This window comes from Panthera pardus, unplaced genomic scaffold (genome assembly GCF_024362965.1).
Source record: "Panthera pardus isolate Hobbes unplaced genomic scaffold, ASM2436296v1 HiC_scaffold_13, whole genome shotgun sequence".
Lineage (NCBI taxonomy): Eukaryota > Metazoa > Chordata > Mammalia > Carnivora > Felidae > Panthera > Panthera pardus.
The window spans coordinates 103,384,022-103,408,653 of NW_026526688.1; the positions used below are offsets into that span (position 1 = coordinate 103,384,022).

The 24,632-nt window shown below is 37.6% G+C and overlaps 1 protein-coding gene across 5 annotated transcripts in view; it reads left to right on the forward strand.

Annotated features, from left to right (window-relative positions):
- The window catches only part of PRDM5 (PR/SET domain 5), a 206,874-nt gene extending 182,469 nt beyond the window's left edge, over positions 1 to 24,405 (forward strand). For 2 of the 5 annotated variants that reach the window (XM_019418742.2, XM_019418724.2), the window contains 2 exons: positions 11,907 to 12,011; positions 22,496 to 24,405. In XM_019418742.2, coding sequence (XP_019274287.2) covers positions 11,907 to 12,011; positions 22,496 to 22,660 — 270 coding nt within the window. In that variant the 3' untranslated portion in view covers positions 22,661 to 24,405. Of the gene's footprint in view, positions 1 to 11,906; positions 12,012 to 22,495 lie in introns of those variants that run through there. The other 3 variants (XM_053901284.1, XR_002072245.2, XM_019418733.2) reach the window with 3 other exon arrangements.
- The last annotated feature ends 227 nt before the right edge of the window (positions 24,406 to 24,632 follow it).

The window sequence follows — 24,632 nt, forward strand, 5'->3', positions numbered from 1 at the left end:
GTCCATGTTAGAATCACCTACAGTCTTTTAAAAATGCCAAATCTCAGGCCTCACCCCAGAACAATGAAATCACACTCTCTGGGGGTTGGGTCACAGGCATCAGCATTTTTTGAAGCTGCCAGGTGATTCCGTGTAAAGGCAGCTTAGCCTGATCAACAGTCTGTCTCTTGGCTGGACCAGGTAGTCTCCTCTTCCACTGTGTTTGACCAGGTGGAAGGGGTTCAGGTGGTTAGGAAGCCACAACACAAGGTCACTACAGACACTGGCTGTGAAGTAAGGGTGCCGTATTTTGAGTTGTGTCCTCTCTACCCGATGGTGTAACCTTGGTCATATTTTAAAACGAATACAGCTTCACCTGCAAGAGAGAATAACCATTCCAAATTAACAATGAAATGGAAAAAAAAATCCTTAAAAGTTTCTAGCACTTTACCAGCCAACATGAAGTAGACATTCTGTTAACACGCGTAATAGTGCCTTGGTAGGAGAGAATCATAGGAAGAAGAGGAGAAATAGAAGTTATGTGGCACCTGAGTGGCTTAGTTGGTTGAGTGTGTGACTCTTGGTTTTGGCAAACGTCATGATCCCAGGGTCGTGGGATCCAGCCCTACCTTGGGCTCCCCACTGAGCATGGAGCCTGCTTGAGAGTCTCTCTCTCTTCCTCTGCCCATGTCCCCCACTCACGCTCTCTCTCTCACTCTCTCTCTCAAAAAAAAAAGTTATTGTTGCTGTTGTTATATTTATTAGTAGTAGTACAGTTATTACTCAAGAAGATGATAGACCAGGTTAGAAGTTCTCACTTCTGGGTTGCACATTAGAAGCACCTTGCGAGCTTTAAAAAATGCCAGTGCCTGGCCACACCCAGACCAACTAAATCAGGCTCTCTTAGAATGGAGCCCAGGCATTGATATTTTTAAAAAAAGATTCCCTCGGTGATTCATTGCAGGCAGGAATGCAATCCATAGGTTAGAGACTGGGAGAATATAAGGGAAAAGTGTAGTCAGGTCAGTTTGCCTCACCATTCCAGATGAGTCCCAGTCCCAGTCACCTATGTAGCCCCAGGGAAACAAGGTTTTTGAGCTGGTTTGGATAATTCTTTGCTTGCTTTATGCCAGAAAACCTCTTCTATCCCCTCTCTGCAAGTGACCAGACTTTATTCTAGCCATTTCATTTACACACATCATTCTTTGGGCTTCAAGAGTGGATTAAAAAGGGACGGAGTGCCTTCTTGTTTCTATTTAAAGTTTGTATACAACAGTTTAATATAAGAATTATATTCTGTTTACTGCGCTTATTTTTAGTTTTCTATATGTGAATTGTGCAATTCATTTGCCTAGTTTTTAGAATGTGTGTTTTCCATTAGCCACAATGCAAAACCAATTACGGATGTGTTATGTAGAAACCTGCTTTAAATATTCTCCTAGCTTTCTGTAAGCTTCCCTAAGAGTTATAATTTTTAGGTGCATTGTTTACTAGGCCATGGGTATGTTTTGTCATATGTTGAAAGATCACACCAGCTATAAAAATAAGATGGTGAATAAAAAGCCACAAAAGCTATAAACATCTGTAAAAGAAGTTTTCTAGGCAAGGCTGCTCGTTAGAGGGAAACTCGGTGCATTTTGATTGTGTGCAGCTGGTGGCACATGCGTGTTCAGAAACAGGGCCATTAAGAGGAGCTGTTAGATATATGGCATGCCGCACTGTGGGCCGTAGATCTGTACCCTCAGCTGTGTGTAACAGCAGCCCGTGGCGCCACACTCGCGAAGCCTTCTCTAAATTCTACCTGCAACTCTGTTGCCAACCAGATGTTTTATAGAACTGGGTACTCATCTTTTGGTCACAGAGCCAGTCTTACCGAGAGAATTAGCTGGCTCCTAGGACAGTGGAAAAATCTGGAAATATCAGCATGAGCTTCATAGTTTCTGCCACCCTGAAGGGCACACGTCAAGCCTGACCTCTGGTCAGTGTCAGGGCCACTGCAGGATGCGGCCTGGAGCTCTCATTTATTCTCAGAGGATCTAGCATGTGAAATGCCACGTGACGTATGATGTTGACCCAATCAGACAAACGACCCTATTATATACGAGAGCACAAGAGACCCCCTGCTCTGAGCACACATCTGAGTGAACAACCTGAGCATGCTGGGCTGGGGGGGAAGAGGCTGAGTGTGGGGAATCTACTCACCAGGCTGAGTTTGTGTGGCTGGCGGTGGGACCAGTCAGTGTTAGCACCAGGTCGTCTCTGAGCAGGCATTTCTGACTTCTGAGAGGACTTAATGTTTACAGGATCCACCTTTGCGATACCAGAAACGGTTTCCCTAAAACAAGGCCAAGATCCTTGAAGCAGAAGGAGAATGATGTTTTAAGTTTTAGAATAAAATGAAAACAATTTTTTAAAAAATCCTTTAACTTTTTATAAGGAAAAATTTAAGCCCACAGAAGCAAAGAGAATAGGGTAATGAAATCTCCATGTAACCCCACCCAGTTTCAACAAATATGCATTTTTTTCCATCTATAACCTTTCTGCTACCCTAACCATAAAAATTTGGAATTTTTATATGTAATATTAAAAGGATATTTAATTCAAGGTTTGCATGTAATTCTGTTGGTAGTTATGCTTTATGTAAGATGTATTACATAACTTGTTCACTTAAATGATGATACAACTAAATCATGGGCATTTGTAATCAAAGATATTTTTATTCTATACCAGTGCTATTCAAAGTGTGGCTTGAAGACCAGTACCAGCCCACTTTGTTTCTGGTCTATGATGACATAGGTACAGAAATTGTGACGAAGTACTTAGGACTTTTGCAGCTTTTTGACATTGCTGTGCATCTAAGTAATTTCAAACTTCAACCTGTTTCACAAAAGCAGTGGTCAGCAACACACTGGGAAAAACACAGTCTTTGACAGCGGATAGTTCGGAAAGTACTTTTCTGTATGGTAATTCTGTGATTTTGACCCCCAGGGGATGTTTGACAATGTCTGGAGATATTTTGAGTCATTACAATTTGGGAATAAACTTGGAGGGGAGAAGTATGTGCTACTGACATCTAGTGGGTACACAGGACAGCTTCCTAAAACAAAGCATTATCTGGCCCTAAATATCAATGATACTGAGGTTGAGAAACCTTGCGCCAGACCACAGTGGATGGTTTAGGCCCCCTGTGCCTTGTCTCAGGAAGGTCTGGCAAATGGGTCTTATCAGGGTGCAGCCTGGCAAGAGTTCAAGGCTGTTTGTATGTGATCTTTCCTTACACAAGAAGCTCCACATTCTGCTTTGGAGATTAGTGAGACATTTTGCAGATGGAAAAGTCTAAGGGTTAAATGACTTTGTCCCAAATGTTTTAAAAATAAGATGATTTGGGGGTACCTGAGCGGCTTAGTCAGTTAAGCATCCGACTTCGGCTCAGGTCATGATCTCTCAGTTCATGAGTTCGAGCCCCGCGTCTGGCTCTGTGCTGACAGCTCAGAGCCTGGAGCCTGCTTCAGATTCTGTGTCTCCCTCTCTCTCTGCCCCTCCTCCACTCACACTCTGCCTCCATCTCTCTTGCTCTCTCAAAAATAAACATAAAAAAATATATGATGCTTTTATATTTAGCCACAAGTTGCCCATTTCATCTCTGCCAGAGTAGAAAGTCAACCACTGCTGCAGTAACAGAAAATGGGAAACTAGAAATGTACAAAATTTCTGTTTATTTAGAAATTTCGTATTTAAGAAATTCACATCGAATCTCTGTTTCGTGAGGTTTTTAGGATTTTCTTTTAAACTTAGAAATAGGAAATTATCATCTGACAAAAGTCATTTTTCTGAACTTTATTTTTTTTTTTAACGTTTATTTATTTTTGAGACAGAGAGAGACAGAGCATGAACGGGGGAGGGGCAGAGAGAGAGGGAGACACAGAACCGGAAGCAGGCTCCAGGCTCTGAGCCATCAGCCCAGAGCCCGATGCAGGGCTCGAACTCACAGACCGCGAGATCGTGACCTGAGCTGAAGTCGGCGCTTAACCGACTGAGCCACCCAGGTGCCCCTCTGAAATTTAATAGGATAAATATTAATAGCTAGAAATATCTACTCTAGAAAAAATAATCCAGTGAAATTCATTTGGAACAAAAGATAACTTTTATATCCTAACACACTTCGTGTGTGTGTGTGTGTGTGTGTGTGTGAGAGAGAGAGAGAGAGAGAGAGAGAGAGAGAGAGAGAGAACGAGACTTATTTCCACATCTGATTCCTCTTCAGTGAGTTTCTTCTCTCAGATTGTATTTGGTGTCCAAGTTGCTCACATGGAAGTTATTTCATTAACAGCACAGACACTCTGGCCTTGTTACAGCTTTGAGCAAGACAAGTAGAGGAAAGGTTTGTCCATCAAGTGTCTTCACACACTGTATAACAACCAAGGAGCAGATGTTTTTTTGCTTATAGGTTGAACCCTGTCATAAGGCAACTGTGTTTATATATGTTCACAATACTATAGGCTCTGATACTCCTCACCATCCTCACTAGTCTGCCTGTTTTCTTATAATTGCTTACTCATTTTTATTTCTCAATTTTATTGGAGTCAGGCTACCACTGTCATGAGAGACATTTATGAACCATCATTCTATGACTTCCTTATACCATATACCTTGGCCTCTGACTACAAAGGAAAAAGCTCATTTGCTATATTTTCTATTTCTCTTTGATTGGGCCTGACATAAAAACAACCATGGGTAATATTCAGAATGTGTACCTGTGGCATGCAGGTAATCTGCCCACCATCCATCCTTGTCTTTGCTAGTCTGTGTAGTGGAGGGCATGACTCTTTACCTCCTGGCAAGCAATCCTTGGCTAAACTAAGAGGAAACCTCCAACAAATTTCTATTTAGAGAAATTTGGAGATACCTCCAAGATTTTTTTTAAATGTGACTTTGTTTCTAAAATGATTTTTAAATTTTTTAACTCAGTTCTTGTTGGAAAAAAAATACAACTTCTGAAGTTTTAGATAGATAGATAGGTAGATAGATAGATAGATAGATAGGCATTAACAGCACAAAAATAGGACTTTTTATTAGCTACATAACAAGGTGCAGGGTGTAGAACTCTATAAATCCTACCTTCTGAATGAATTCTGCCAAATGCTGTTTGATTAAGGTGGACTGATTAGACTACTGATTAATTCTACTTTTGACAGATTACACAGTTTAACTGACAAATAGATTGCCTCCATTTAGTAACGATTCCCCAGTTACGATGACAAAGGACAAGCTATTTGTCAGTTAAACTGTGTAATCATTGAGAAACAGAACTAATCAAGGGCCTAATCATTCTGTCTTCAGTTAAACCCAGCTAATGACTTCAAATGTGTAATTTATACTACATATTCCACTCTGAAACAGTGTTACAATTTCTGTAATACTTTACTGAATCCGATTTTGTGCCCATATTAAAGATTTTGAAATGGAGGAAAAGATAGAGGAAGAGAAGTAATGGAGCTATGATATGATTAATGTTAAGTGGTGATAGTATATGAGTTCTTTGTGGGGGAGGAGTGTTGCGACCTTTGGAAGTCCAGTGGCATCCAAACTAGCTTGAACCGTTCAGCCACACCAGCCTGCAGGTTGCTTTCCAGTGTATACTTGGGGATGTAGCAGAAAGTTCAGCCCCAGCTCTGCTGCCTAACCTGACAATAACTCAGAGATTCCCTAAGTTTTCTGTGTCACATGGTCTCTTGCTGTGTCAGTCACTATGTAATTACCTAACTATTGTCATCCTCAAAGAAGCTATGGTAAGGGCAGGCAGCTGCAATTAGAAATTGAAGTTCTCTTACTTCCAAGCATGGATTCTTCTGGACTGGGAACTTAGGACTAGGCATACTTAGGAAAGCTCTAGAGGCTATATGATTTTCTTCATGGTTTTCAGAGAAAAAGAGAGGGGGAACAGGTATAGGTATCTTTGTACCACTCAGCTTACTCTCTGTGCCCAACTATGGTTACCATGTGAGGGGTAGTATTTCTTTCATGTGACTGATTAGGATTAGTTGGGAAGAAATTAGTAAGAAAGGGGGAAAAGGAATTTTTTTTTCTGAAAAAGAAAATGCACTTTTTTCTTTCTGTTTCAGTTCATTTGGTTTTCTTAAATCTGAGGTGAGTGATCTCTGACCTTCTGGCAATGCCTCTGGTATAAAAGCTGTTTACTGGAGCAGGAATTTCCTAACACTTGGAACCATTCACTGTAGAGTGGGATCTTTTCAAGGGTGGGCATTAAAGTCTTTCCAAGGAGCCCTGTAAGACGTTTTGACCAAATCTGTCAGGAATTATATCCCTCCCTGCAACATCTTCAGGAAAATTGGATATTGTTTAAGATACAGGGATAGAAGAAATGGACAGACATATGAAGGGCAAACAGGGCTTCTTATTATTATACTTTGCTGTGGCCTAAGGACTCAGAGAACCTTTCTTTCTAGACCGACATTGAAGTTTAATTGTAGAGCCTTTGTGAGCTAATAATCTTAGGACAAAACCCCGGGGAATCCTTAGCTTCAAACGGTTCTTGGTAGAAAAGCGGGAGTCAGGCAGATGCAGAACTGCTTCATTAAATGGGTCCCTCCTCCAACTGTAATTCTCAAATTGTTTGAATTGGAGGAAGCTCTCTAACATTATAAGTTTCAGCCCCAGCTTTCCTGCCAACACACACACAGAAACACGTGATAGTTATTGTACTTTCAGCGTCTTTTATGGGAGAAAACACATAGGTGAGGTAATATAATTTCTGTGACATTTGTAAATAAAGCGTATTGAAATAATCACCAATAGTGTTAATAAACCATTGAAAAATGCCAGTATATGAGTGGGTGGATATATGTGTGTGTGTAAAACATTATTTATTCACTGCAAGGCAATGCATAATACACATTTGGGTTTTTTGAAAACTCTCATGATAACCGCAAGAGCGCTTTACTAGAATCTCCATACACTGGCTCAGAACCTTTCTCAGTATCCGTGGGGCACTGCAGGGTACTCACCTAGACAGTTAAGTACTTCCTGAGAGGAAATTTGGGAATGAGTGAGAAGGATGTTCTTAATCAATGATGCTGAGATATTGTTTTTCACGGCTTTTCTTCCTGGAAACCTATTACCTTCTTAGGACGTCATCCAGATAATTGGTCTTGGGTTGTTCTCTGCCAGACACTCGCCTGTCGTTGCAGCCGCTGCAGTGATGTGCCTCTCACTTCTTCATAAGATCTTGTTTTCTAGATAAATTGTAGAGCGAAAAGCTTTCCTGTTTTTCTTCTCATATACATCATATGGGTATCTCCTTATATGTTTTTAAAATATTAGGTAAGTAAAACATTTAGATATAATAAAAGTCCCAGCAACCCTAAGAAATTTCTAATTTAAATACTTAACAACTACATTTTCTTTTTCTTTTCTTTTCTTTTCTTTTCTTTTTTAATGTTTATTTATTTATTTATTTATTTATTTATATAATATATGAAATTTACTGTCAAATTGGTTTCCATACAACACCCAGTGCTCATCCCAAAAGGTGCCCTCCTCAATACCCATCACCCACCCTCCCCTCCCTCCCACCCCCCCATCAACCCTCAGTTTGTTCTCAGTTTTTAACAGTCTCTTATGCTTTGGCTCTCTCCCACTCTAACCTCTTTTTTTTTTCCTTCCCCTCCCCCATGGGTTTCTGTTAAGCTTTTCAGGATCCACATAAGAGTGAAAACATATGGTATCTGTCTTTCTCTGTATGACTTATTTCACTTAGCATCACACTCTCCAGTTCCATCCACGTTGCTACAAAAGGCCATATTTCATTTTTTCTCATTGCCACGTAGTATTCCATTGTGTATATAAACCACAATTTCTTTATCCATTCATCAGTTGATGGACATTTAGGCTCTTTCCATAATTTGGCTATTGTTGAGAGTGCTGCTATAAACATAACAACTACATTTTCAAGTTGTGTGTTTTTTTTTAAACTGGTCAATATTTGAAGAAATAATAGGCACCAAAGGTTATGCAATATGTGAAAAGAGATTGTGTTGATCTAGACTAAATGAAAAAAATATCATATTTTTTGGACTGCCAAGAAAATGCATTTTTTTCTGTTAACTTTGAACAGTCATTTAAAATACAGAGTCCCCCCCCCCCAAATAAATAAATAAAACTTTAAGAAAGTTGGGGGGCTTTGTGGTTCAGTCGGTTAAGTGTCTGGCTCTTGGTTTTGGCCCAGGTCATGATCTCACAGTTTGTGGGTTTGAGCCCCGCATCGAGCTCTGCGCTGACAGTGAAGAGCCTGCTTGGGATTCCCTCTCTCTCCCTCTTTCTGCCCCTCCTCTGCTCACGCAGACACATGCTCTCTCTCTCTCTTTCTCTCTCAAAATAAATAAATAAAACTTAAAAAATAAAAAATAAAACACAGAGACCTTATACAAAACTCTATCCATGCTGGATATAGTAAAGCAAATAGCAAATATCTGAACTTAAAAAAGAAAAAGGTAACAGTAATCCCCAGAATCCAACAAACAAAACTGAAGCTGAGTGCCAGAATGGTCACATTGAGAATGTAGCACCTTACAAGGTGTTTGTCAGTATCTGTAAATTTGAGCTTTGGTTTTGAATGGTGATGGAAAGGGAGGCAAGTTCTGGGCTTAGATTATAAGGGCAAGATGGAACCACATCCCACCACAGTGCTGAGACCCTAGAAAAACCACACTCAAAATGAAGTCAGGGACTGGAAATCATCTACCTTTGGCAAACAGAGGTGCTTGGGACATTTAACTGTCTCAGTAATTGCTGGCTAGAGAAAAGAGTTCTCCTTAGAGTTTATAACCACAGTCTTTGCCTCAAGTGTGTTTAGAGTTCAGACTTAAAATACTTCCCTGACCAGAAAACCCTAAGGCAAGAAAAAAACTTAAAATGTTCTTTGATTGATAGCATCCCAGAATGCCTGGCAGAAGCAAACACAATGCTGTCTGAAGGGACTTACCCTCAACTTAGGGGTCACAGCATTTTAACAGATAAAGACCACCAAACATGAGCCTATGATTCCAAATTCCAGAAACACCCAAGGAAACAAGAGCCATGAACAGGAGACAGGAGAAACCACAAATAGCAGAATTAGATATCCAAAAAGCTTAAGATAATGATTTATCAGATGAAGTAAATTATATAAATGCCTAGAATATTTTTTTAAATACACATAAGAACATGAGTAAAAAAGATTTTGTCCACAATTAAGCATAATTGAAAAGAACCAAATAAAAACTTAAAAAAATTAAAATATAATACAAATTAAAAATCAAATGATTTATTAACAATTTATTCATACCTGAAGATAATTGATCAACTGATTCTAAAGAACTTGCATACAGTACAATACAAAACAATAGAAATGGTAAAGGGAGGTTAAGAGACATGAGAAATAGGGTCTGTTATACATATAGTTGGGATTTGTTGACTTTCAATAACAAATAAGAAATAAAGTCATTTTCAATCAAATAAAAATGGAATTTACCATCATCAGATCCTGTGAAGGTCAGATAGGCAAGAAAGCATGAAAAGTAAAGAAATTTTTAAGCATGTGTGAAACTAAACCATACTGATTGTGTAAAGTAATAAGGATTCCATATTGGGCATTAAAAATAAAGATACAAATAAAACACTGTTACACATAACCTCTAAGACAGGAGCATTCTACAGGACTTGTTATTCAGTAGAAGGGAAAACATAGATAATCTTTAAGCTGTGTTCAGTGTACATGGTAGAACTGTTAAGGATAACCACTAAGAGGATAGAAATAGTGTTCATAACTTCTATGATAATACAGGGGAAAAATTATCAATCCAAAACATACAAGAAATTATAGGGGGAAAAGAACTTTGAAAACAAGCAAGATAAAATCAATGCACAAAATAAAATGTTAGAAATATATTCAGATATATTTAAAACAAAGAAATATATTCAAATACATGATTAATAACAAATATTAATATATAGATACATTAATTATATATTATAATAGTAATTATAATAATAAATGATAATACATATTAATGAAGATTAAGAAGCAAAACTTGTTATCTTAACAAAAGTGATACAAGTATGGTTTGAATAAAAATCCAGTTGGATGCTATTTATGGAGACATTCCTCATATCTAAGGATATAGACTGTTTGAAAGTAAAAAAATGGATATACCAAGCAAACACTAATACTATATTATTTTTTGTCTCCTTCTTTTAAACTAAGGTATAATTGACCTATCACATTATATAAGTTTAAAGGGTACAACATACTGATTTGATACATTTATACTGCATTTTGGAGTGTAAAATGGTTTATCCACTTTGTAGACTTTGGACATTCCTAAAACAGTTGAAGGTGCAACCCACTTCTAGATACACACACCACAGGGAATTACACTTTCTCTGCATTCAAGTATACACATACAAAAAAGTTCAGAGCAAAGTAAGAGTGAAAAATTGGTAAAAAATGAACTGCCCATCACTAGATGATGTATATAAGCAAATTGTGGTGTAGCCATTGAGTGTAATACTATATGATACTAAAAATGAATGAGTAGGAACTACATATGTTCACAAAATAAAATTGAGGACCAGAAGCCCATAAAGATTATGTTGAGCAAAACTAAGTAACTTTCAAAAGAACTCACAAAGTTTATATACAGTGTGATGCTATTTAAATAAGTTTAGAAAGCAAAATAATGCTAAGTCTTGTTTAGAGATCCTTCCATACTCGTGCAGTAAAAACAGAGAAAAGCAAAGGACTGATAAGTTCACCATCCAGCACTGTGGTCACCTCTTAGGAAGTGGGCAGGTGCTGCAGTTAGGGAGTGGAGGGGTTGGGGGAGGGAGTTGAGAGGGACACCTGCACTAGTAATGTTTGATTTTGTAAGACGTAGCCAGTGGACACACACATATCTGTTTCATTCTTTACATACCATTTTTTTAGGCCTCACAATTTTTATAATATTCTTTTAAATACTAAGGAGAAAATGTGTATGGAGCTTGTCTACATAACATGAAATTAAATATGAACACACACACACACTACCTCAATTTTAAAAACTTTATAACATTTTTGAAGATGTATTTGAAAAAAATCTCATTGCAAGTTTACTTTAAAGAAATCGTACTTTTTTCCCTCAAATCTTTTTATTTATGCACTGCTTGGTAATGACTGGCTGTTTTAATGGAACAATGTTAATCTATTTTCTAAGCAAAAAGGCTGGTGATACAAATTCTTGGTATCAAAGATGGCTGAGGAATGTGAACACTTTTTCTTCTCCTGTGAAGACATTTTTTTTCCTTAAGAGCCTATGACAAACAATTAAAAAATACCTCATTCAAAAACATAATTTAGATGTTACAAAAGAACATCCTACGTAAGAAGAAAGATTGGGCAATAAAAATGAAAATACTTAAACCACAGTTGAGCTGTAGCTTTTTAAACTTACCCCAAAATCTGATGAAAATTTTGTTCTGAAGTTTTCATTCCCAGGAATTCCTCCAAGATAGTAAACAAGTTGCACCATCTAGATCAAGGGTCTCGAATATCTCAGTAAATTTTTGTGACCCCAAAGACCAAAAGAAAACTTAAGAGTTCACTTCTTTGAGTAGTTAGATCATGGCAATCATTCAGAACCTTGCTTCCTAAAGAAAAGGTGCAGTCTAATGTTGGGGCTGTGAACTGCCATGAGCTAGTAGTTCAGTTTGTCCAGCAGATGTCGAGTAGTGCTGTTTCCCCTGAAAATAACTTCTGGAACCCCATGGATTTGCTGCAGCACCCGACAAAACTAGATAAAATACCCCCCGACACACACACCACATACACCTTTATAAGGAGGGCTTTATGTTCCCTTAAATTCATGGCGATCTCTTGTCGCTGACTGCAGGAGAAACCTTACAAGTGCTCAGACTGCAGCAAAGCCTTCAGCCAGAAGCGAGGCCTGGATGAGCACAAGAGGACGCACACCGGAGAAAAGCCTTTTCAGTGTGATGTGAGTTTGGTTTCTCTTTTCTTCCGTCAGTGTCCTCCAGTGACAGATGTGTGTGTTGTGTGCATGTGTGTGAGTAAGGCATCTGTGCACCTGGGTGTGTATGGATGGGTGTGTGTTGTTTTGCAGTGCTGGTCTTTCTGTTAATGCCTTGTGCTGCCTGCATCTTTTGATGTAATCCATATAACCACTTTGTCATAATTTTGTTCATCCTAGTTTACTAGCAGCAGATTAACCGATTTTCTTTAAGGCACATTTGCACCCAAAGTTTTAATGCAATTGAGTTGTTCGTTCAAGGTATAAACTCATGATGATTCCAGGCAGCTTTCATATGTCTGCCCAAATCTTTGACAGGTTAGTGGCAGTTAAACCAGAGATTTACCAGGCCATAGATATTACTGATTTTGCTACAGCCAAACAATGAGTTTCTAAAACATGAATGAACTCCTTTGTTTAAATAATGTTGCTAATTGTTTAGATTTTCTGTGTATGACATTTGAATTGAAAATTATCAACTTAGTTGTTTACAGTATTTATGAAAGGAAACATACTACCACACTCAATAAAATGAATCTGAATGTTAATTAATCTAGGAAAAAAATGGTTTTTCAATGAACAGTGTCACCATTCTGTGTAAGATTGACAGTTGATAGAAGATTGACACAGGCTTTAGGGAAAACACTTGGATGCTTGTTTCTTATACAAAAATAGCAAAAAGAGTATTAATGTAGCTCAATGTAAGAAGAAACATTAAAGTTGTAGTGTGTAAAATTGCACAGTACAGAATGCTCTTTAAATGTGGAGGGAAACTCGAGTACTTAGTCCCATTGGCATATCCCAACGGATAAGTGTAGGGTAAGCAGTCCACATGAAAGGAAGCTCACAAACACAAGATGTTTTCCTTGTCCTTCCATGAAACTTTGGTGGTAAGGTTAAGGCAACAATGTACTCCCAGTGGGCTTACTCATAAAAGTACCTTTATGAACAGTGAACTTCTTTAAGGCAAGAAGTATCGTAGAGAAAGAAATGTGCACATGTAGAACTCGATCCTGAACTGGAGGTACAGCTCCTGCTTAATAATTTCAGTTGGCTTAATAAGTCAGTGCTTTTACTGGAAACATTTCCATATAGGCACAACCTCTTTAGATTACTTAATTGTACAACTGCACAAATAACTGATGGAAGATAGAAATTAAATATTGACTGTGTACAGACATCTGCCTATCATCACATTCAATTCAACTTTCATTTATGCTAGATATTTTTGTTGAGTACTTTCTAAGTTAAACTGGACCATGATGTCATTTTTTTTTAAAAACTATAATGTTACAAACATGATTTTTTTCCTTCTATTCCATCATATTTTCAAAACTCTCTGATCATTATCTGTGGCCCAAACTAGTCCATTGACTAAGATCCAAGTTTACTGCCTCCCAGACCTCCTTGAAATGCATCCTGCTTTGTAAAGGACTGGCTGTCTTTGTTCCAAAATCTTACCCTCTTAACCCACTCATTCTGAATAGAAGTCATCCTTTCTCTCTCATTCCCAATCTTCCTCTTTCCTGAATAACTCTCAAATCTATTACTTCCTCTCAGTTTCTTTTCCCACTAGCAGTGCACAGCCTGGCTCCTCCCTGTGTTTTATTACATTCAATCTCCAATGTGTGCGTTCTTTACCCTGCCAGGGTAATGTTTTTGTTTTTGTTTTTAATTGAAACGAAATTCACAGAATGTAAAATCAACCATTTTAAAGTGAATAATTCATTGTCATTGGGTGCATTAACAATGTTATGCAACCATCACCTCTATCTCCTTCTAAAACATTAATGTCCCAAAATAAAACTCCATACCCATTCGGCAGTTAATCCCCTCTCTCTCCAGACCCTGACAGCTACCAATCTCCTTTCATTTCTACAGATTTACCTATTCTGGATATTTCATGTAAATGAATCATACCATGTGTGACCTTTGTGATTGGCTTCTTTTACTTAGCGTAATGTTTTCAAGGTTCATCTACATTGTAGCATGTATCTGTACATCATTCCTTTTTATGGCCGAATGATATTCCATTGTGTATACCACAGTTTGTTTATCTCTCCATCACTGATGAACATTACGTTGTTTCTGCCTTTTGGCTATTGTGTATTGCTCTGTGAGGAACATGTGCATAAAAGTATTTAAGTACCTGTTTTGAATTCTTTGCAGGGCTGGGGGCACTTGGGTGTCTCAGTCAGTTGAGCATCTTACTCTTGATTTCGGCTCAGGTCATGAACTCACCATTCTGAGATCAAGCCCTACATTGGACTCTGTGCTGGGAGTGGAGCCTGCTTAAGAGTCTCTCTTCCCCTCTCCCTTTGCCCCTCCCCCACTCACTCATATGCATTTTCTCTCTGTCTCTGTCTCTCTGTTTCTCTCTCTCTCTGTCTTTTTTTTTAATTTTTTTTTAACGTTCATTTATTTTTGAGACAGAGAGAGACAGAGCATGAATGGGGGAGGGTCAGAGACAGAGGGAGACACAGAATCTGAAACAGGCTCCAGACTCTGAGCCATCAGCACAGAGCCTGACGCAGGGCTTGAACTCACGAACCGCGAGATCATGACCTGAGCCGAAGTCGGACGCTTAACCGACTGAGCCACCCAGGCGCCCCTGTCTCTCTGTCTTAAAAGCAAATTATTTTGGGTATATACCTAGGAGTAGAATTACTGTGTCATATGGTGATTCTATATTTGACTTTTTGGGGAACTGCTATACTGTTTTTCATGGAAACTGCACCATTTTTATATTCCCACCAGCAATGCACAAGAATACCAATTTTTTCCACATCTTTGTCAATGCTTGTTATTTTCTGTTTTGTAAAATTATAGTCACCATGGGGCATATGAAGTGATATCTTATTGTGGTTTTGATTTAAATTTCCAAAAGGATTAACAATACTGAGCATCTTTCTATATGTTTGTTTGTTGGAATTTGTATTTTCTCTGGAGAAATGTCTGTTCAAGTCCTCTTCCCATTTAAAAATTTTGTCTTTTTGTTGTTGAGTATAAGAGTTCTTTGTATATTCTAGATACTAGGCTCTTATCAGATATATGATATACAAGTATCTTCTAAGTTATCTTTTCACTTAGTAATAATACCTTTGATTCATGAAACTTTTAAATGTTGAAATCCAATTTATGTTTTTTTTTTCTTTTTCTCAGCATGGTGTTGTCAGATATAAGAATTGCCAATTTCAGGGCCATGAAGATTTACTGTCATGTTTTTTTTCTAAGAGTGTGATAGTTTTAGCTCTTACAGTTAGGTCTTTGATCTGTTTTAAGTTATTTTTTTTGTATATGGTGTGAAGTAGGGGTCTATTCTTTTGCATTATTTTGCAGTTTTTCACCATTCCATATGATGCTAGCTATGAGTTTTTCATAAATGCCCTTTATTATGTTGAGGAAGCAACCTTCTATCCTAGTTTTCTAAGTATTTTTATCAATACAGGTTGTTGGATTTTGTCAGTGGCTTTCCTTCATCAGTTGAGATGATCATTTTTTAGTCTTTTGTTTATTAACATGGTTTATTACATTGTTTGATTTTATGTGAAACTACCATTGCAGTCTGAATAAATCCCATTTGGTCATGACTTGTGATGTTTTTGTTTTTTTGCTTTTTGTTTTTTTGTTTTTGTTTTTTGCTTTTTGTTTTTTTGTTTTTGAGAGACAAAAAAGAGGGAGAGCTCACGAGCAGAGTAGGGACAGAGAGAGAGAGGGAATGAGAGAATCCCAAGCAGGCTCCATGCTGGTGTTGAGCTCACAAATCATGAGATCATGACCTGAGCTGAAATCAGATGCTTAACCGACTGAGCCATCCATGCCCTGCCTTTTTTTTTTCTTTATTCTTTTCTTTCTTTCTTTCTTTCTTTTTTTTCGTTGGCAATCCTTTTAATATACTTTTGAATTTGGCTTGTTGGAATTTTTGTTTTTCATTCGTTTGAGGATTTTTGCATCTATATTCAAAAGGGATATTGGCTTTTAGTTTTCTTTTCTTGTGATATCGATTTCTAGCTTTGGTATTAAGTTAATGCTGGCATCACAGAATGAATTAGAAAGTGTTCTGTCCACTTCTATTTTTGGGAGAGTTTGAAAGGATTAATGTTAAGTCTTTAAATGTTTGGTGCAATTTATCCATGAAACTATCTGATTCCAGACTTTCCTTTGTTGGGAGGGTTTTTTTTTTTTATTATTTAAAAAAAATTTTTAACGCTTATTTATCATTGAGGGACAGAGAGAGACAGAGCAAGAGCAGGGGAGGGGCAGAGAGAGGAGGAGACACAGAATCTGAAGCAGGCTCCAGGCTCTGAGCTGTCAGCACAGAGCCCGATGCGGGGCTCGAACTCATGAACTGTGAGATCATGATCTGAGCCGAAGTCGGACGCTTAACTGACTGAGCCACCCAGGCGCCCTGGGAGGTTTTTTATTTGATACAATCTCTTTATTTATTATTGGTCTCTGGAGTTACTCTATTTCTTTTTGAGTCAGTTTTCGTTATTTATGTGTTTCTAGGAACTTGTCCATTTCATCTAAGTTATCTGATTTGTTGGCATACAGTTCATAGTATTCTCTTATAATCCTTTTTATTTCTCTGGGGTCAGTAATAATTTCTCAATGTGATTGTTTCAGTATAAACCAAATCAGGTGCTTCTCTATGATAGTATCTCACAAACTGTAGGGTAAAATCCACCTTGCCACTTGATGGAAAAAATTATTCTGGGTTTTGTCAACTGTTATTATTAATATGTTAATAATTTCTTATCTGTCAGTACTTTGCATTTTGTTTGTACTGACACTTAAAGTTTCCTGAAGCAGCGATGCCATTTTGCATTTCTGTTTCTTGTTCCTTGTAGCTTCATGCACTACTTCCTCTGCCTGGAACGCCCTCCCCATCTCTTGTACCCACTGCCTGGCATTTACACACACACACACACACACACACACACACACACACACACACACAGAGATATATGACATTTGAGTGGTACTTGAATGGCATTTGAGCAAAATTGTAAAGAAGAAACTGATACATGTTGATCTCAGTTCTTTACAATTTTTCTCAAATACCGCTTCACTCATCAACACTAGCCCCTTAGGCACAGTCATTCCATGTGTATAGCTCCCTGAGCATGCCATAGCTATTGAACTGTAAGTATCTTTGCTACTATCCCTATGGTGATGACTTCCAAATCTCTCTTTCTCCTGCCTCGATCTCCCTTTTGAACTCTAGGCAGATGTTTTGAGCCGCCTGTAAGACATTTCCCCTGGGGCACCTGGGTAACTTACTCAGTTTAGTGTCCAACTTCAGCTCAGGTCATGATCTCATGGCTTGTGCGTTCAAGCCCTGTCTCAGGCACTGTGCTGACATCTCAAAGCCTGGAGCCTGCTTCGGATTCTGTGTCTCCCTCTCTCTGCTCCTCCCCAGCTTCTTCTCTCTCTCTCTCTCTCTCTCTCTCTCTCTCTCTCTCTCAAAAATAAATACACATTTAAAAAAATTTTAAGAGACTTCTCTCCTATATTCCTTACTGAAATCAATATTTCCCCAGCCAGCTTAGTTGCTCAACATATTCCCTTTAACTATTCATCTCTCTGGGTCTCCTGAATGGTTCAGTTGGTTAAGCTTTGGACTCTTGATTTCTGTTCAGGTCATGATATCACAGTTTGTAAGGTCGAACCCCACATCTGGGTCCATGCTGACAGCGTGGAGTCTCCTTGGCATCCTCTCTCTCTCTCTCTCTCTCTCTCCCTCTCTCTTTTTCCTCCTTCCTCTCTCTTTCTCTCTCTCAAATAAATAAACTTAAAAAAAACCTATACATCTTTCTGAGGGCTTCACCATCTCCAAATAACCAAAACCAAAGCTCTGATTCTCATGCCAGACACTTTTTTTTTCCTTAAGCCATGACCAGTAGCATCAACTAGTCAAGCTTCTATTGTGGGGAAGACACAGTGATCCAGTTTATATATATTCCCTCTGATCTTCACTACAACCCAGAAATATCTAGGTGTTATTTCCACCTATATGAAACAACTGAGGCTCACTGAAGTGTGTGACTTGTCTCTTTCCTTCCACTTCTAACTGGCTGAGTCAGGATTCGAGGGTTCAAGCTCATGTACCTGCCATTCAGACACAGTAATTCCTGAAAATCTTTCTTCCTCTAAATTTCCACTGCCCCTTCACTCCTCTCTTTTTCTCACTCCTGACATCCAGTCCAGTAGTAAATTCAGTTGGCTCCATATTTAAAATAAATGGAGAATCTAAACACTTTTCACATCTGCCCAGCTACCAGCTTAGTCTCCTTGAATAATGAAAGTTTCTTAATTTATCCTGTCTTTGCTCCTGACAGAGTCTTAGGCTTACCACCCAAAGTGTCCTTTTTAGAACCTTTGTCAGGTTTTATATATTATATATGTAGACTATATATTTACTCATTTGCTCAAGCCTTCCAATGGCTGTCTATCCCATTTAGAGTGAAAACCAAAGTTTACCATGATCTGAAAGTCCTTACAGACCTGCACCCCCAACCCTCCTGCCCCAAGCACTGACCTCACTACCACCTTCACCTCACTCTGACCACATCACTTCATTGCCATTTTTCAGACAAACAAAGCATATTCCGATGAATATGTCTTTGTATTTGCTGCTTCCCTGATCTGGGACACCCTTCTCAGAGAACTTTATGGCCTTCTCCTGTACTTATTTCAGTTCTGTGCTCAAATTACTCTCTTATTTCTATTACTTTCTTAACATTCACCCCATATTCTTCTTCTCCTTCACGGCACTTATATCCACTTGATATATTACATATTTTTTTGTTTAATTATTTATCATGTATTTTAAGCTTAATGACAACAGAGGTGTTGTTTTTCTTCTTCTTCTTCTTCTTCTTCTTCTTCTTCTTCTTCTTCTTCTTCTTCTTCTTCTTCTTCTTCTTCTTTATTGTTCACTGCTGGATCCCCAGGCCAAGAACTATGCCTGGCATATAAGAGGCACTTAATGAAGGTTTTTGAAAGAATGAATAAAGGAATCAATGATTGCTGTCTTTAGTTCATATCCAAATCATTTCTGGCTTGAAGTGTAATAATAACATTGGCCTTGCTGCCCCCAGTTTCATACTCTCAAGCTTGCTGACTAAATGATATTTGAGGGTTAGTCTCTATTTAGAATCCTTTAATAAATCCCCACCACTTGCAGAATATACTTCCAGTTTCTTATTATGATTACCAGGGTTTGGCTCTAACCTCCAACTTTTTTTAATGTTTATTTACTTTTGAGAGAGAGAGAGAAAGAGAGCGCGCAAGTGGGGGAGGGGCAGAGAGAGAGAGAGGGAGACACGGAATCTGAAGCAGGCTCCAGGCTCTTGGCCGTCAGCACAGAGACTGATGTGGGGCTCGAACTCACAAATTGCAAGATTGTGACCTGAAGTAGGGCGTTGTCCAGACTTTAACACTAACTTCTTTTTCAAGTTGATTCTCTTATTGATTGATTGATTGATTGATTGATTTCAATTTATTTCTCTAATATTCTGTTTCTTCAGCCTTAGGGAACTGTTTTTACTTCCCCACATGAGCCTTGCTCTTTACAGCTCTGTGCCTTTGCACCTTCTCTTCCCTCTCCCCAGAATATCATTTCCCACCTTATGACATGACAACCCTCATACATCCAGGAAGACTTAATTGTGCTCTCCTATTCCTTCTTCTAGAATTATGTTCATGACATTGAAAATATTTCTCCTTAGGACTCTGGACTTCACAGGACAGGACAAGACTCTTTGTCATTCTGTTTCTAACTGAAGTGGCAGGCACATTGTATGTGATAAATATTTGTTACTGTAAGATGTTTGTATCGTGTTCTAGTATTATCTCTCAAGGTATGTTCTATTAAATGTGTTGTTTTACTTCATTTTAAAACAAAATCAGTTTACCTCTAGCCTAGAAAAAGACTAAATATTTTCCTATTCTTTTGCTTGTGAATTAATACTAATTTGGAGTAGGTTGAAGGATTGGATAAGAATCTCAGGTGGAAAGGAAGAAGAGGAAGCATCCCTGTTACACTATTTGAATTATTCCTTGCTTTCTCCTAATATTAAAATGACCATGAATGTCCTTACAGTTGGCTGATTTATACAGAACATCAGTTTGAAGTCTGTTAGTGCATTTAAGTTCATAAAAACATAGCTTTTAATGTCTAGGTAGTCACTTTCACAACTGTGACATCACCTGCTCTCTACTGACATTGAATCCTCTACCTGACCCTCATTCAAAAATCTGTTGGGTTGTTCTCATCCCATCTCCTATATGGAGCTTCTAGGACTCCCTATTTGAGAGCCATTGCCAATGACTTTAGCATCTTGTTTTACTTCCCTTGCATTTCTCTAGCTTGCTGCTGCTGTAATTTTCCCATGGTGACTGTGTAAATGAACTTGAACTTTGTGTCTCACAATACACTGGTGAGCTGAACTGAGAACCTCCTTTATTTTTCCAAAGAGGTTTTTATTTCTTAAAAATTGTATCAGCCAGACAAGTGGAAAAAGTACAATCAGCTTACATATCTTTGTTTGAAGTTTGAGCTTTTAATAATAGTTGGTCCTTGGGGTTACAAAAACTCTGAACCCTGACTGCTTGGGTTTAAACCCCGGAAACCACTTCCTAGTTCTATGACCTTGGGTAACCTGCTTGAGACACTGAAGTGAATGTCAGTTTCCTTCTATAGAATAGAGTTTATAGTATTAGTATCTGCCTACAAGGGTGAGGTGAGGATTGCACAAGTGAATTTTTTATAAGTTGCACAGAGTGCTTCCTGGCACATAATGAAAGCTGATGTTAGCCTTTCAACCTAGTCCCTGGGCCAGACACTGAAATGAAATAGTGAACAAGATATCAGGTCCCCTGTGCTCACAGAACTCAACATTCCTGTGGGGTATTGACATTGAACAACTAAACCTAAATAAATATCTAATTGCATTTTATGATAAAGACTGGAAACAATTTAAAAAGAGATAAAGGAATACTTAAGGAAGAAGTCTCTGAAAAAGTAACTCTAAGTAACCTAAAAGAGGAGAAGGAGTCAGCCATGGGGAAGAGAACATTCCAGGCTCAAGGAACAGTACAAATCAAGGCCTGTAGGTGAGAATGAGCCTGGGTATTAGGGGAGGTAAAAAGGCAGGTGGAGCTGAAGCACAGTGAGAAAGAAAGGGTACAAGTGAAGTTGGAGAGCAAATTGATGAGCCTTTCAAGCATGCTAAGAAATTTATTTTGAATCTAATTTCGGTGGGAAGCCAATGAAAATTTTGGTATCTATTGTTCATTACATGGGGTTTAGAGAAGGAGCCAGAGAAATAGAAAATAAGGGATACATTTTAATTCTGTGCTATTTATGATAATCGATTTTAACAAATTTTATAAAAAAAAATTTAGAAGTTTAGAGTTTCACTTGAAAATAATCTCCATAGTCACCTTGCTTGATTTTTCTAGAATTATTCGATAGTTTTTGACATACTTATATTGCTCTTAGGGGTTTTATCTATCAAACATGTATCTACCTTTCTTTCTTTAAGTCAACAAATATTTACAGAATTCTTACTCTTACTATCGTGTTTCTTAAACTTGCAAGGAAACAGACATTTAAAGGAATTATCTAGTAACTAATTATATTTAAAGTAGGTATTATAAAGGAAAAGTAAAGGCTACCATGAAAGCACTTAACAGAGGACTTCTGGCCCACAGATCATACAGGCTTCCCTGAAGAATGAGTAAGAGGAAGCTACATAAAGAGAAGTGGGAAAGTACTGAGGCAGGAGGACCTTACATCTTCTGTGTTAATTTAATATTTTAATTATTGGACTGTTCATATTTGTTGGGCCAGGTAGCAATGTGGCAGAGCTTATATGAAGTTAACATGTTAGATTCCCTACTTAAATGAGTGTATATGATAAGAAATAAAGAATCAGAATTGTGGGTAGTAAACTTCCACTTAGGATGCTTAAAGCAGCATTAACCTTTCACTTCTCAAATGGGGCTAAATGGAAGGGATCACTGGAGAGACAAGTCTTGTGCTATTTATGTCAAATGGGGAGATGCCCTCTGGGCCATTAGGCATTTTGTTTAAGGGGTTTAATATGAAAATGTCAATACACTCCATCATGGGGAGAAAGATATTGTTCCCAGGGAGTTGTTTATCTAGACATGTTTAAATATAGCAGTAGAGGGGAAGGGAGGGTGGTTAGGGTATAGAGGACACACACTAGATGCAAACAACTCTTGGGAACTGTAATTATTTTTCTTTACCCTTTAGTTGGGATGTTAAATTCCATTTATTTCTAGGAATTTTTGTTCTTATGCCTGTCAGTGCATACTTAACAGTAGGAAGATGCATAATGTATGTTGTGTATGTGATAAGTTGGCATATCTTCAGGTTTTTCAGCATAATACAATTGGTGTCTTTGGGTCTTTTCTAGGTTTGTGACTTGGCTTTTAGCCTGAAGAAAATGCTGATCCGACACAAGATGACTCACAATCCCAATCGTCCCCTGGCAGAATGCCAGTTTTGCCATAAGAAGTTTACAAGGAATGACTACCTCAAAGTGCACATGGACAATATCCATGGCGAAGCTGACAGCTAATGGTAGCTGTAAAGGAATTAAACCGTTCAGAAGGGCTCCTAATATGAAACCCAGATTTCTCTCACCTGATTAGCATAGCAGAAGTAGACAAAAGTAATTCACTGGTCTCATAGTTCTTATTTGCCTACCTTTAGAGTTCGTAGATGCATATGCAAAAAAAAAAAAAAAAGGAAAGAAAGAAAGAAATTCCTACTTTTACCAAAAAATGGTACAAATAGAAAAAAAAAAACAACTTTGTAGCCTTGCAAAATACTACTTGTGCTCTGTTTTATAAAATGGAAAAAGGAGTCATGGCTTTCCATGTTGGCTACCTCTCTGTAAAGAAGTTTACTAACATACTCTTTATTAGGCCTTTTTATTTTATTGTTATCTGTGTGTGTGCACGCACGCACATACTGGTTATTACTGATTTATCCAGAAAGAAATTAATATACCAAAATATTTCATACAGATGAGGATAATGTCAAGGGTTTTTAAAGTATCAAGCATGATATAGGATAAAACTTGCTATTTTGTGAAACAGACCAAAAGTTGATGTTATTTATAGCTCTCTACAACAGGTCAGTTTAAAATAAGGAAGTATTTAAGAACTAAAGCATCTATTAAAATGTTGCTCATTTTAGATAATTCTTCGAAACATTATCTCCTCTAATCACTTAGATGCAGACATTCATGGTCTATAGTACTTTCATAAGATCTTCATAAAAATGACCATATACCTTAAGTATATATCAAGCTGATTCTCCTACGTTTATACCAGTCATCTTTAGAAATTAACAGTATACAAATGCATACAACTAAAAATTAAAACAAAATAGGTTCTCAATATTTTTTGACTGACAAGAGTGTCAGCACATAGTGGCATTGCAATATTAGTTATGGTGAACCTAGCCTTTTATCTTCTCATTCCATCAAAGTGCATAGAACATGTTGGCACAGCTATAATAGAGTCCTCAGAGCATTAACACTCTGTTTCACAAAAGACGTTTTCCAGAATCCAGGCAGTAGGTGATTCTGAAACACTTTTGAATTACCCTCAATTGTTCCTTGTAATTAGGAATCCAGAATAAAAAATACAAATCCAGCCATTGTTGTGATTGGAAATATCACTGATTAAGGGAAATTGAAGCAAGAAGTGTAATTTCTTCTGTCGGGTTATATTTCAATAAAATACTTGAGAGCAACATACAATGAGCAACTTGCTTTGGGGGAAGATATGATAAGATGCATTAGTGATGTCAGAATAGCATAAAGGAATCCAAAAACCAGAAGAAAGTCAAAATGAAGTCCAAATCATGAATTTTTCTACTTAGAGCTCAAAGGAGAGGAAGTATAACTTTAAGGAAATTGGTTCCAACTTAAGAAGAAAGGTTATCTGAAGACACAGTTCTTTGAAGTCAGGAATCTTGTTTTAGAATTATGTTTTTGCTCAGTTCCAGTTTTAAAAAGAAGCATAAAGATTCAATATAGAGATTTAAACTCTGTAAAAATACTAAATTTGAAACTCACCAGAGATAATGTTTAAAAATATAAATCTCAGATTATAATTTAGAAGATATCTAAGTATGGTTATATGTAGCATTTTTATATCTGAAAATTATAGACTGTATTTTATAAAAATAGATTTTGGTCTTGTTTCTCACTATGTCATTTGTTTCAACAGTATATTTTTAGATCTAAAATGTTTTCAATTGAACACGACAGTGTGCTTAATATCATTTGAATATAAAAGGCCAGCTGTAAAATTTGGTAGTGTGTATTATTTAAACACATTCTGCTCATTTCTTTTGATGCTACCTCCTCTGTATGGTAATCACACCGTTGTGTGATGAATCTGAAACTTGAAAGGAAGCCAAATACCAATTTTGTATAATCTCAGTGACTCACAGTTTACAGATCTGCTCTAATTGGAAATTACCCTTAAAACCATGTTGTTGCCATGTTGCAGAATAAACTGATGAGAAAGAGGTGC